The 14,756-nt window shown below is 36.1% G+C and overlaps 1 protein-coding gene across 3 annotated transcripts in view; it reads left to right on the top strand.

Annotated features, from left to right (window-relative positions):
- GDA (guanine deaminase) overlaps window positions 1–10,126 on the top strand; it is a 90,126-nt gene extending 80,000 nt beyond the window's left edge. Inside the window, exons 11-15 of one of the 3 annotated variants that reach the window (XM_045563946.1) lie at window positions 1,414–1,560; window positions 4,804–4,934; window positions 6,617–6,644; window positions 7,523–7,589; window positions 10,038–10,047. In XM_045563946.1, coding sequence (XP_045419902.1) covers window positions 1,414–1,560; window positions 4,804–4,934; window positions 6,617–6,644; window positions 7,523–7,589; window positions 10,038–10,047 — 383 coding nt within the window. Of the gene's footprint in view, window positions 1–1,413; window positions 1,561–4,803; window positions 4,935–6,616; window positions 6,649–7,522; window positions 8,598–10,037 lie in introns of those variants that run through there. The other 2 variants (XM_045563944.1, XM_045563943.1) reach the window with 2 other exon arrangements.
- Window positions 10,127–14,756: the final 4,630 nt, after the last annotated feature.

The following is a 14,756-nucleotide window of genomic DNA, read 5'->3' on the forward strand; positions in this document are numbered from 1 at the left end:
GGTTTAATGGTTGGTTAACTGCATATTAACACAGACTAATAAATAGACATAATAAAACTTTTTAGGGAGTTAGATGATCCTCTGGCAATATTGTTCTGGTTAATGAAAACATTTTCTAAAGAAGTTCCATGCAAGTTTACCTAAGGACATGTAAAGTTGAACATAAAATTGAGCTGCAATCTAAAATTACTACTAAAGAGGCAATGACTTTTGATTTTGGCAGGATATATAGATACTAACAATTATATGTGTCTACCTAGAAGTGACAGAAGGAACCCTTAAAATATGAAGTGTATTTTATTATAATAGCTATAAATTTATTTTCCTTTAATAAAACATAGTTACTTGGCATTTATTGATATAAACTCATTTTAATAACTTCTACATTCATTCTTATCAAAGGTAGTATGTTTAATTATGATTAGGGACTTTATTTAAATCAGTAAAAATCTCATTCCTCATTTAATGATGCCCACCAAAATATAAAGCTGTCTACATCAGCATTGCTCACTTACTATACTCATTTCCCAAAATATGTAAGTTCATTCTAAAAGCTCTTCTTAAAAATTTTCATGAAGAAGTAGCTTTTTAATTTCCCAAAGTTCTCATCTGGATTAGAATACAGTTAAGATAAATTTATCACTATGGGGGAATATATTTGGACAATTTCTACAAGAGCTCAGGGAATAGTCAGAGACAAAGAGTTTCTTCTCTTGGCTTTATTAACCATTTGGGTATTGTAGTGGGTTAACTTATAGCCCCCTAAAAGATGTCTACCAGAATCTGTTAATGTGACCTTATTTGGAATAAAGGTCTTTGTAGATGTAATTAAGGTAAGGATCTTGAGATAAGACCATTCTGAAATGTGGTGGGTTCTAAATCAGTGACCAATATCCTTACAAAAGACAGAAAAGGAGAGACACAAGACAGACACAGAGAGCAGAAGGCTATTTGAAGGTGGAGGCAGAGATTGGAGTTATACTGCCACAGGCCAAGGACTGCCAGGAGCTGGAGGAAGCAAAGAAGGACTCTTCCCTAGAGCTTTTGTAGGGATCATGGCCCTACCATCCACTTTGATTTCTTCTTTAAAACTAGGAGAGAAGAAATTTCTGCTGTTTTAAGCCAGAAAATACGTGGTAATTTGTTGCAGCACTGTAGAAGGCTAATACAGGTATATATTTGATACTAATTATAGGTTTTGAATTTCTTTAAATCTTAGTCTATGGGTATTCTGTTTTTGTAGATAAGAGCTTTTATTTAAAGGACTTGACTGTTGAAGTCTTTGAATATATTATTTAAGTATATTGACTATATATGTTGAAGACTGAATATCTGTCACAAAAAATCTTAAATATCTATTATTCCATTTATCCTCATAGAGTTACTGTTTTGGCTTTATTTTATCTACCATAGATGTGGCTGGTGGTTATTCATATTCCATGCTTGATGCGATCAGAAGAGCAGTGATGGTTTCCAATATCTTTTTAATTAATAAGGTAAATGAGAAAAGCCTCACCATCAAAGAAGTCTTCAGACTAGCTACTCTTGGAGGAAGCCAAGGTAATGACCATTATATTTTTCTGTCACACAATGTACAGCCATGCTGATCTGTGTCCTTGGATGCAACATGAAGGTGCATGACAGTGGTAACCGGAGAATCTAATATTCATGACTGTCATTATATACCCAAAACTTAGCTAGTAAAGCATATGTTCAGGCTTGCAGTGGAAGAATCATTTGTTCAATGAATTCACTGTCTTTGGAAGAATAGATTTTGATGAACAATTACCAAATTAATTGTTTTAATGGATATTATATTAGTCACATGCATAAAATAATCCATTCTTCCATTTAGTCAAGTAACTTGCTCTCTATTGGCCTGAGTGATAGTCCTAATAGTAAAATAATAGCCAAGACTTACTGAGCTCTTACCATGTGATAGGCACCATGCAACACACTTTATGTATATTGTTATTTAATCCCCACAACCACCGTTATTAATTTCACGTTAAAATAAGGAACCTGAGGGAGGCTTACACAGCTATCAACCTACAGTGTGCTCTGATTTGAAACCAGAAAATCTGATGCCCGAGTGCAGGTTCTTATCTTCTGCCCTTCCACTATATCTTCTTATATAAATCCCTGCCTAGATTATGCAATTGGTTTATATACTTAAATATACTAATTACTCAAATCTCTTTAAAATGATAAAGATGTAAAAATATAGTTGGTTGATATGCAAATCCTGTTCATCAACTTTTCCCAGTTCTCACATGTAACTATAATTTTGGTTTATATACTTAAGTATACTAATTACTCAAATCTCTTTAAAATGATAAAGATGTAAAAATATAGTTGGTTGATATGCAAATCCTGTTCATCAACTTTTCCCAGTTCTCACATGTAACTATAATTTTGTGGAAAAAGCAGAAATTGGTAATCGTGTCACTCTAAGTCACTTTAGAATTACAGTGTAATCTGAATGGATGATAGTGGAAATAGCATAAAACCATAGATAGCTAGTGGGAAAGTAAAATTTAGATATAGACCCACATATATATATGATAGATAGATGTAGACTTACAATAAATACCTTGGATCTTAGAAATGGAGGGTGGTAGAAGCCAAGAGTATCCTGGCAAGAGAAACCCCAGCTCTTCCTTAAGTGTTCTGGGCCATGGTGAACACCGTAAGGGACATTTCAAAAAAACAAGTAGAGATTGTGTTTTTTGCATTTCCCTAAGTCTTATGGTTTCATTTTCTAAAATTCCAAGTTTTAAATCGCCCATTCTTTTAATAAGTGTGATACCCCTTCATCCACACCACCATTGCATTTCCATATTGGAATTTGAGTTCAAGTAGTAGTTCTACCATCTATTTTCATGGTGCAGGTGAGTTGTATTTAAATAGTGCTTTTTAAATTCTAGGCTCCCTACGAGTTGCTTCATCAGCATCCTGTTTCTGGTCAAGCCAGCATGGAGTGCCCACCAAATCATTTTCCTACCTTGCTGTGTTATCTTTTAAGTCTATTTTCTGGACCACTGGGATTACTCTTATGGAATTTCTTCTCCTTAGCTCATGCCTCCACTACGGTGTGAGTGAAATGAGACGAACAGATCCTGTGTAAAGTGTGGCATTTTCCCAGCTCTGCCATGGCCATTATATTCACTTTCCACAAGATCAAGATGGGTATAAATCATCTTCACAGGGCCAATATTTGCTCCAAAGGCAGCACAATTGCATTTCCTGACATGCATTTGAGTTGCTTACTAGCCCAGCTGGTCCTATCTGCAACAATCTGAATTTACATCAATTTATAAATTCACTGAAAGCAATTGTGTCTTTTTTTAGTCTCCAAGTTCTAATGAATTGTCCAGTTAGTTTATATATTTCAGACCCTGGCAAATGTACTTGGTTGTCTGGCCTATTGAAGACACAACAATTTTATGTTGAATCCAGTCATTAAAAACTCACACTTGTCATGCTTCTTTGTCAAGGGCAAAATGAAGTGTAGAGTACAATCAGTGAAGGAGGAGAGAATTTTCCAGTGATTTTCTATTACATTCAGTCCTTTCCCACACAATTAGTAGAAGTTGCCTAACTACTTTTAACATTTCTAACTATTTCCACACCCCTGTCTTGCAATGAATTTTTTAGCTAAAAAAAATTGTTTTCTGAGAATAAAAGAGTTGCCCTTTTAATAATCTTTTAAGAACAAATAAGATTTCTAAGTCAGTGCTTAGAGAATTGCCAAGGCTTCTGGATACATATGCATGGAAATATAATGTATCAGAGATTGCCTAATAGGAATAATTGATTAAATGTTTTCACCTCAGACTATATCCTAACAGTGATAGAATGCAACAAACGTGTAAAAATTGAAATAAATAACTCCAGTTAACCTTCCTTTTGTGCAGGTTTCCATTTGTGACCTCAGTGTACAGCTAGCTCAGATTCCAGACTTTAAGGAGCTTTTAGATTCAATACTTTCATTGAACAGGAAAGCCAGTTACCCCCATCTTCTGAAAGTAAATCATAAAAATGAGAGATGTTCTTCCGTGGCATCCAGTAATCATGGAGCATGAATTGTAGCTATGGGATGGGCCAAGTCAATAGCCATTATTGACTTATACCTTTCTTTAGAAAACCATTCTTCTCTGGCAACCGGAACACCTTTGAGGTTACAAGAGATTGGTCTGCTTTCAAAAGTGTTGGGACTTTTGAGTTAGGAGGATCTGTTCAAGTGAGTTTTTTTTTCCTATTTAGAAGATTTAAACCAAGAAATTTATGATGGATATACCTGCATTGGCAAATATGCAAGAGGATAATTATTTTTTATTTATTCAAGGCTCATTTTACTGACATGAAAATAAATCTTGCCAGCTATTTCATGGAACAAAATGAACAAAAAAGGCAAGGCAAGGCGTTGGAGTGTTGCGGGGGAAATAGGAGGAAAAAAGAGGAAAGGTATTATGTTAATCATCATGTTTCTTGGGGGGATAGATGACAAGGGTAGACCAGCAGGGCTATGAAGTGCCCCAGAGGAGCTGAAATAGAGAGAAACCATCCGAATATGATCACAGTGATAAAGGGAACTGTTTTATTCTCAGATCTTGCTTTCCTGTGCGTACTCTACTTTCTGTAAGAGGAAGTCTTGGAGAAATGAGAGCACTTTTCTGCCTCACTAAGATACTAATTTTTTTTCTAGTGACACGTTGGCAGAGTTGCCCCTCCAAACTGGGACATTAGCATGGTCTGATGACGTACAATACTGACTGTTTATTCACCTGTTCCCTTCTGTAGCCCTGGGGCTGGATAGTGAAATTGGGAACTTTGAAGTGGGAAAGGAATTTGATGCCCTTCTGATCAACCCCAAAGCATCTGACTCTCCCATTGACCTGTTTTATGGAGATTTTGTTGGTGATATTTCTGAGGTAAGTAAAAGAAAGTTAATCAAAAAGCATTTATTTCATGAAGTAGTTGTAATAGCTTCCTTATAGAAAAGAAAATAGAAACTGAAACATTTTAACAGAATGTAGGAGAATCTTAAAAGGGAAAGTAGATCTCTTTGATAATTATTACAATTTTATAACAGCAATGTTAAGAATAATGATATTAACAAAATATTTGTATTTTGAATGTGTTTGTATATTTGAATGTAATTGGCTATAAGCAACCATCATATAACTAGCACTTCCGGAACACGTGCTATGTGCCATGCAGGCACATGACTAAGTATTTTCATATATAATTTTGTTTAATCATCAGAACAACTGTAAGAGAGGTAGGCACTATTACTATCATCATGTTAATTTATAGAAGCAGTGAGGCTTAAGGGAGGCTAAGTGATTTGCCTAAGGACTCCTGGCTAGTAATTAGCGGCAGAGTTTGGATTCAAATCCAGGACTTTCTGACCATCAGAGGCTCTTGGACACTGTGCTATGTCAACTTTCTTAACTTTATAAGCAAAATGAATTTTGTTCCTCTTATCATAAAATGTTTTCCTATGGATAAAATAAACTACTTCATCTTACTTTAATAATAATTCTTTAGAAGACATTGAACTTTTCTTAAGAAAGAATAACTATTGCCATTTATGATTTGATCTTCTTGCGAGAGTAAATGTAATAATAAAGATATCATATTGAAGTTTTTAAAAGAAAAATTCTGGCTTATTTGAAGTTTGTATGATTTGTTATTGTAGGGGAGGAAAAAGATCTTTTCCTCTACCCATCTTAGGCTCAAGGCTGAGGTCCCTGTAACAAAAGACAAATTAACAAGAGAAAAGCATACAAATTTCTTTAATATTAATTTGACATGACATAAGAGCCTTAATAAGGAAATGAAGACCCAAAGAAACAGGTAAACTTGCATATTTTGACGGTAGGTTTGACAAAGAGTGAGGAGTCCATGGAGAAATATGACAGGACAAAGGGAGTATGATCTAGTGGTAATCTACTTAGCAAGGCCTGTTTGTTGAGATTCTTCTCTGTGGCCCTGTGTCTGCAGAGGTAAAAATGCTTTTTTCCTCCAGGTATAGGGAGGGTACCTCTCACATGAGGGTCTTAGGAGCTTTAGGGGAAGGTCAGAAAATCCTTCTAGGTTTTATGACCTGCTTCAGGGGAGAAGGGTGAGGGGAAGGTCAGAATGGCCTTCCTCCTTTTGATTTTGGGTAGTGTGTCCCAACTCCATCATTATTTTCATATTATTTATTCTTTTACTTTTGTATTAGAGTGAATTTCTGGGAGTAGGGCTCAGTGCCATTCATCTAGTCATTTTTCTTATATCATATGCCTCTTGAAATATTTGAATTGTTTTATTAAATTAATTTCTTTAATTTATATGATAATTTTCTCTGATTTCAAGATTATACACCATGAATGTTCAAGCAATGAATAAACATTTGTTAATAGCCAGTGGGGTTATTTTGTTGTCTTGGGAGGTTTTTTTTTTTTTTTTTAAGCAAAAGGCCATTTCTTTTTTAATTAATAGAAGTAGATTTTGCCATTGAGACATAAATTTACATTTCTGGGCTTTGCCCACCACTATTGGCTGTGAATTTACTTTTCTAAATGTATAAAATATTCTTTCTTATTACCTTTATTTTCTATTTTAGGCTGTCATCCAGAAGTTCCTTTATCTAGGTAAGTAGATGTATGTCTCTGAGCTTAATAGAATCTCTCCTTGTGATTTTCTTGGACATGGCCCTCTGTATTTATCATCTCATATATTAAATCCTGTGTATAATCATTTGCTTTGGGTCATTATTTTTTGTTAACACTGCTCAGCATCAAGCCTATTTATGACACAATATTTAAAGGAACTATTAATATTTGAAATGCACACGACTCTTCTCCAGCTGTAAATTCTAAGCTGAGGCATGGAAGACCAAAGGGGAAGAGATCTTCGTGTTCAATCCTCTTTCACTCCTGTACTCCGTAGCCTGCCCTACCATGTTGTTTTTGTGACAAATATGTAGTGAGTCTTGCCACACATGCTTGTGACACACTCACATTCAGTTCTGTTCCCTGAGAGAGAGAAACACTCAGCAATGCAGAAGATTCTGCTCTGCCTCCCATTCCGCTGAGTGAGCTCAGTACGGAGTGAACTTGAGGTGAGAGAGACACGTGTTATTTCTCCTGTGCGTAGCTTCTGCAGCCCGTTCGTGTCACCATGCTGTGATTCCAGAGTGTAAAGATAAGTGTCCCTTTTCCAGCTGGGGCTGGGATGCGAACCATCCCCTTCAGCTGAAAGAACAGCTATAGGAGTCGATTCAACTTTATGTGATTTCTGCGTTTGGTGCAGAATTCAGACCCTAATCCTCACATTAACCATGGCCTCTTCTGGTGATCCCATCTTCCTGTCCAGATGATAAACAATCTAAGAGAGAGAAGGGTAGCTTTTTGTGTGTCCTCTCTTAGAAGTGTCTGGTTTGGTTTTTTTAAACATCTCTCTCAAAGGCAATGGCAATAATTATTGACACAAAAGCACTCTGTAAATGGTTGCTTGATTTTTCTTTCAGGAGATGACCGAAATATCGAGGAGGTTTATGTGGGCGGAAAGCAGGTGGTTCCATTTTCCAGTTCAGTGTAAGACCTTCGGGCAGCTACGAAGTTCTCCTGGGATATGTGATTCTGCATCTCCCTTACGCCCCGGTGGAGTTAGAAAGTGAAAAAATAGTACCTTGTTCTTGGGATGACTATCTCTTTCTGTGTCTAGTTACAGTATTCACTTGACAAATTGTTTGAAGGAAGTTGCACTAATTCTCAACTCTGGTTGGCAGGGTTCGTGATTTCATAAAAACGTCTCCCTTTTGAGCTGCTCAGATTTACTTTAAGCTCAAACAGAAGGGAATGTTATTGCTGGTGGTGTTTTTGTTATGAGATTTAAGTCAAAGCTTTTTCATATTTGGAAATGTGGAAAGAAAAGATATTCCTATATGGTTAGGTATTTTGAGTTGATAAATGCGAAAATTAGAAAACTGAAAATGAACCAGTGAGTATATTTTTATGAGAGAACAAAAGTTAGACTGTGCACAAATGTTGGAAAACCACTTCAGATTGTGTTTGAAAATTATATACTGAGCATACTAATTTAAAAAGAGAACTTGTTGAATTTTAAAACGTGTTTCTGGATTGACCTTGTGTTTTGGAAATTTGCACTTAATGGAATTTGCACTTCAAAGATATGTTATTGTTGTGCCTGCCTTCCTTGGGGATGAATGTCAGAAATTGAATGCTATATGCTTTCTTAATATAGTTTTGTGCTTCAAAGTGTTTGACAGAAGTTGGGTATTAAAGACTTAAAGTCTCTTAGGAACATTATTCATATAACTACATGGCATAAATAGCTGTATTTTTGTGTGCTTTAACACCGTCTTCATTTATAACTGTGTGATGTTATAATTGCTTCCATTTTATTAGAAGAGAAACAAACTCCATACTCCAGTGTTGTATAGGCTGGAGTCTTCATAAACTGGGGCAAGTACTGGGCATTTAGTAGCTGCTAATACTGACAGGAACGGTCCGTTATGATAGCCTAGTCTACCCAAACATTATACCATAGTTGCTGGAAATTTCATACTCAAATATCAATCTTCCAGAATTTCAAAATGAAGAGCAAATCCTGTTAAGGAAATAATTATGAAAAATCTTTAAACCTTGTATATTTAAAGCTCTCTATTTTCTAATTTTATCCAGTTGTCTATTTCCTTATAATTTTCAGGACATTAGAATTTTAGGATCATGAAAAATACATAGATATCCCACTTAATGTTTATATTAGTAGGACTTAAGCTATATTAGACATCTAGGAATTAAAGCAAAGAATATTTTTATGCTTCCTGACTAATATAATATTGTTTCTCATAACCTAGAATTAAAACCAAATTATGGCCTTTTGATAAATCCTTAAGAAGTATTGATATGAATGTCACTTAAATCCTATATTTTTCTTATTTAATTCCAGATACTATAAACAAACAAAGAAAAGGAATCAACTTTCTTAATATATTATTCCTAGAGCTTAGGTGGCCCTCCTTAGTTTTACCTTATAGAAGACTTTATGCAATATAGCTAACTCCATATTTACAGAACTAAGAACACAATTCTTCCTTCTGTAGTATTAGCTTTATTTTCACATATTTATGCTAATTCATACCCAGGTTTTTTGTTTTGTTTTTGTTTTTGTTTTTTTGCTTGGTAGAAACACTTTTAGATGTGACTGTGTACACGCTATACCTAAAGATAGAACAGAATTTTGGTCTTATATTTTTAAAAAACAACAGAGTTCGTTTTGTGGGATATTAAGTAACTCAGTAAATCCAGTTTCTAGTCTCAGTCTGTATTTCTAATATTTCCAATTCCTCAGCCACGTCAAAGATGCCCTGCCAAATTTTTCCCTATTTCTGTACAGTGCTAGCAGGTGTTTTCTGCTTGCTCTCTCTCAACCCCTGCCGAAGAAACTTGGTTACGTTGCATCATGTCCAACCAAATGAGTAGGCTTAGGACTTGAGATGAGATACATAAGACCCACTAATAGGCAGCAGCTGCTTTCAGCCTTTGCAAGATCCTACACTTTTACCTTCCTTAAGGGTATTTTGATGTTGAACATCAGTTTTCATTTAGATTTAAGATTCACATGCAGTAAATATAAAGAAATATAGCATCACAAGCAAGAAGAATGGCCATATATACAACCATTCTGTAAAATGTTAAATTTATCACCGGTAATATGTTAAAGACCTGACTCTCTTTTCTGGTAAAAGTAGAATGTGTTGAAATGTTTACGTGTACTTTGATCTCTCTGTATCACTTACAACTTACTTGTTTTATTTCTCCCGAAGTGCAATGTTCCTGAATGTTACATTTTTTTTTTTTTTCAGTACCACATGCATTAGCCATACACGGGGCCAGATGTTCTGCACTTTGAAATGTTGCCATTGCCTAATGTAGGTTGACTTTCTGTGGAGAGTCACAATTCCAAGCCAATCCTATCTGTCACTTTGTGTTTGAATATTTTGCTCTCTGACAGGAAAGAAAGAATTAGAACTTCTTACCAGCCTCCTCACCCCACCCTCCAACATTTGCCCCATGATCCATGGTATTTTCAATGCAATACACTGTAAAAGGTAAAAAGTTATTCAAAAGTATCAACTATCATAAATTTACAAAATAGTTTTGCAACCACAACAGAAAAGTAGGCTAATCAGCTAAGGTGAATTTCATTTTCAAATGAGAGGGCAAGATGGGAAATAAAAGATTAGGTTGGGAAGGTTGTCCTAAACTGAGACCAAGGAGACCACTTCCTTATTTTTTGTCTCAGCTTCTTTGCTAGTTGAATTGTCAAAGGTTGATGTGAGCATTGAACCCCACTGAATCCCTTTTTCACTTCAGTGAGAATTCTACCTGTTAAAGGAAAGAAAATGGTAGGAAACTCCCTGTTTTGCTTAGCAGACTTTGAAGTGTGCCCTTGAATATCCCTGTTGGCAACTGCGGCTGAGATCTTAGAAAGGAAACATAATGGATGTGAGATCTAGCAATGTAATTTCAATCTTCACTCCCTACCAGCCTCTCCCTATTTTAAATCTTTTCACCCCAGAACCAGACATATGGAAAGCTTTAAAGCAAGTTAGAAGGAGCATTGTATCTGTTCTACCTTGTGCTGTATGTGGGAGAGGTCTTGGATGCTTCTGGAGCCTACTGGGCATCTCTTCATTGTTATCCATTTTTAAAGTTGAGGATGATGCTGGAAACAGTCACATGTTTAAAAAGAGTCTTCTGAGTTATTAAAAGGTGGACTAAGATGTGTTCCATGGACAGTGACTTGAAATTATTTTCAAATTGTGTGGATTGTTATAAGCTTTTGAAGGTTTTTTTTTTTTTGCGGCTTAAAGAAGATATTTACAATTTCACACTTACTAGCCACTTTAGGTATGACTGTGGACCTCACACTTTCTAATGTCACTAAAGGAAAAGCCTGGAGAGACATGCACAAATGAAAGGACACTGTTAGAAAACCCTAACGTGGGTCCCCATGCACATTTTCATGTGTGACCTCACCTGCCTTTCCCTCCCATGGCCCTAAGTGTGTGAGATCTGGAGTTGAGGGGTTAGTTTGTGGATCTAGTCCAAATTCAGTGAAATGCAAATGCCAACAGGGCCAATGATGAAATTAAATGTAAATTCCAAGATCACTTTCACAATCCACAGGGTTCAAGTGACTCAGGGGACAGATATTGTTCTTAGCTCATCTGATATGTGATTTACTTGTCCATTCCTACTCAAAAGCCTGTCAGAAAGCATTCTTTAGAGAAAGCCACCTTACATTGTTGTTAAACTCCAGATTGCTGCTCTTAAGAATATATATGTATGTATTCATGGGGACATTTTTTCTCAATATTCGTATGATTTGCTTATTGTTATTGTGCTAAGTGAGCTCCTTTGTGCTTCAGACAAAAATAAATGAGATTTTGTGTTTACGTTATTTTTTTCTTGTGAGTTTTCTCTGTTTGGTTTTGTTGTGAATTCTATCAGTCTGCTAGAAGGGGAATTAATCTTACAATGTTTTTCTCCTTTTAGCATGAACTTCCAAAAACAGAATAGAATATTTAGCTGTGGACCAACATGTGTGCCTTCCATCCTATGTTAGTCGCGATACATAGCTTTTACAATTTAAGGTATAATGTTCAGTCCTTTAGAATCAGATTGCTGTTGCTTTTGATTTCAGCATAGTGTATATTTCATATATTTTAAGCCACAACCCAGAGTGAGAAATGCACTCTATATCAAGAATCAGTTCACACATACATATGTGTGTGTATATTTAAAACAAAAGTTTCACAGAATAATACTTTCTCTGTGATGCCCTGAGCTGTTCTCTATACTATTTTATTCTACTTAATTTTTTATGCTGATGGTAATTCTCCAGTTGGTTTCTTGCAACTCTAATGAACCAGCACCTGCAGTTTGGAAGCAGTTTCAGTACCTTTCGAGCTATGTCTGATTCTAAGCTTGGCCACTGCCTTGCTGCCACCTAAAGTCTACACGGCTCCATTTTCTCCTGTGATAGGGGGATGACATGAGCGTCTGCCTTGGAGTCATGAAGAGTAAATAAAATGATACATAGCACTTAACATCTGGGACACAGTGCTCACTATTTGGTAGTTGTTGTCTTAAAAAGAAGTACAGACTGAACAGAAATAAAAATAATTTAAAAAATATTTTTATCAGCTTATTTTTTAGAATCTAAATCAAGTGATATTAAGGATCTCCCAGTACATGAAACATTCTGTGTCTGATTTTTTCTAACACTATTATATGTTTGTTATTTTTTCTTTATAACATGGACCATGAACAGAGTAGTTGATTGGATATATAAATTCACTTCCAATGACTGAGCAACTTGTAGGACAAGTCCCTGGATGGCATTGGTGCCCTAGCTCTTCCCCATTTTCTCTTTCGTGGTTCTCGGAATAACTGTAGAACGTGCTGGTAATGCAACATTTTGAGATAAGTAGGACTGGCCAGAACAGCTGGGGCTCTGTTCCTGTCCCTCCTAGCTCAGGATGTCCTGTAGTATGGTAGCCCCATGTGTCAAGTATCCCCTAAGTATAAAACCCAAGGCAAAGCGTGCTTTGAAGTGCCCTTGGCCACATGCAGACTGGACTCCACCTGCCCTGGGCAGCTGCCCTGACCCTGCAGGACTGGCTCACCACGAATCCTAAGCTTCTATTGTCCCTTGCTGCCTCTCTGTGAGTAATAAAGTTGCTTCACTTAACTTGTGTGGTGATTCTGTCTCACCAGACTTGTGTAAGTGGTGGCAATTGCAGTCCCAGATGCAGTGGGCATGGGGAACCTGCTTCACACAACTTACTAAGCACGTTTTTTTTCTCCTAAAGAGAGATTTAGCCAAAATACCCAGAAGAGAAACTTCATGTGCATCATTTAGCAATAATGTGTGTCCGGTTTGCACACTGTGGACACAGCATACTGAAATAGGTAATTCATAGACAGGTGTGAATTATTGTATGGTACTAAATTCAGGATTTAAATAAGATTTGGACATAAATACCCACCAGTAGCAAAACAGGATTTGTGGTAGGGTGTTTTAAAATTCCATGAGGGGGCCACTCAGTTATTGGAACAGAACCCACAAGTAACTGTCACCACTGGCGACAGGTGTTTTGTTTTAATTTTCTTTTAAAATAGAATAAAAGGGAAGTGTTCTCTATCTTTTAAAGTGATAGGTTAGCACTTTAAAGTGTAAGGAGTATTTTTTTTATTACTGATTCAGACTTAAAACCCCTTTTACCTCCAACCCTGCCCCTAACTTACAACATCATTGTAAAATTACATTGAATTTATCATATTTTTTAATTTTTTTATGCTTCTATAATAGTTGAATCTCTGTTTTGCAGGGGGAATATACATAGGGAGCTAAAAGCAGTTTCTTTAGGGAAAAAACTTTGTTGGGAAGTTCTTTAGTCGTAACTCAGAAAATAAATGTTTTCTCCCCAAAAAAAGTGGTTAAAAAAAAAAGGAACAGATCACATAGCGTTTTGCAGACCACTTGAGCTCTCCCCTGTTGCCTAGATTCTGCACAACCCTGCAGAGAGTAAGCAAACGTCTGTTCCCTGTCTGTAGAAACAGAAGCCAAAGTCATAAGCAATAACATCAAATGAGAGAAATAAAGGCCCTAGAAAGACTGTCATTTGGTCAGATGACAAGACATTCTCATGTACTTGCTTGAAAACTGGAACTTGTAGCTTCACTGTGAAATTAATTTCTGTCCTTTTAGTCTTGGCCAGTCTCCCAATCAGACTTTTGCTTACCTGCTGTCAAATAAAGCCTCAGCCCATAAATGAATAACCCAAGGAAGGGTTTTGTTCTTGGTATTTTTTGTTTTGTTTTGTTTTTTAATTTGCTGTCCTAGAGCACTTGAGACACTTGAAACAGCCTTAGTGGTTTTGGTTTTTGTTTTTCTTCTGCAAAAGTTGGTTCCATCCACACCTGAGCTAGGGAGCAAATGCAGGGTGGCTTTGTGCTCGTAAAACACTTTGAAAACCTTGACTGAAGCACATAAACAGATAAAGGTATGAGAGGCTTTTGTTATTTCAAAGGAAAATCAAGAGGCTCAGAAAAAAATCAGTGCACATACTTCTTTCAATTCATAAACACTTTCTTCTTAGTAGAACTATGAAAGATAAATTGGGCAAACTCTCCCGCATCATAAGCATGTCCTGGCATAATGCAATGACATGCTACCCATGCAATAAAATCCCGTGGTAGTGACTCAGAGATATTGGGAGTAGGAGAGAAACTGTGGGGTTTAGGACGTTTGTTTGTTGTCTGGGTAATAGATTTTTTTATGTCATCCAGGACAATTCTGCAATCTCTTATGGATAGATTATTTATTGTAACTTAAAGGGGGGAAGCTCATTATGTAGAAACTCGTACAAAAATCTTCATGTTCCCTATAAAATTACTGCCCTGAATAAATAATAAGTCAGTACAAATGCATATAAAGTCTTCATTTAATGTCATTTGTGGTACTATAGATCATTTACCACGGCATAATTTAATCCAAAAGAAATTGTAATTAACCCACCAAGTTGCCCTGCAATGTACATGGCTGTTCTCTCAGGCTTTTTCATATCTTGGTAAAATTTCATACTTAAAAAATAATTAGTTGCTTTTTTATAATATAGAAATCCATGCATGCAGAGAGCACAAAATAATGGCCTATTAAATCATGTT

Source organism: Lemur catta, chromosome 10 (assembly GCF_020740605.2).
Source record: "Lemur catta isolate mLemCat1 chromosome 10, mLemCat1.pri, whole genome shotgun sequence".
Classification (NCBI taxonomy): Eukaryota; Metazoa; Chordata; class Mammalia; order Primates; family Lemuridae; genus Lemur; species Lemur catta.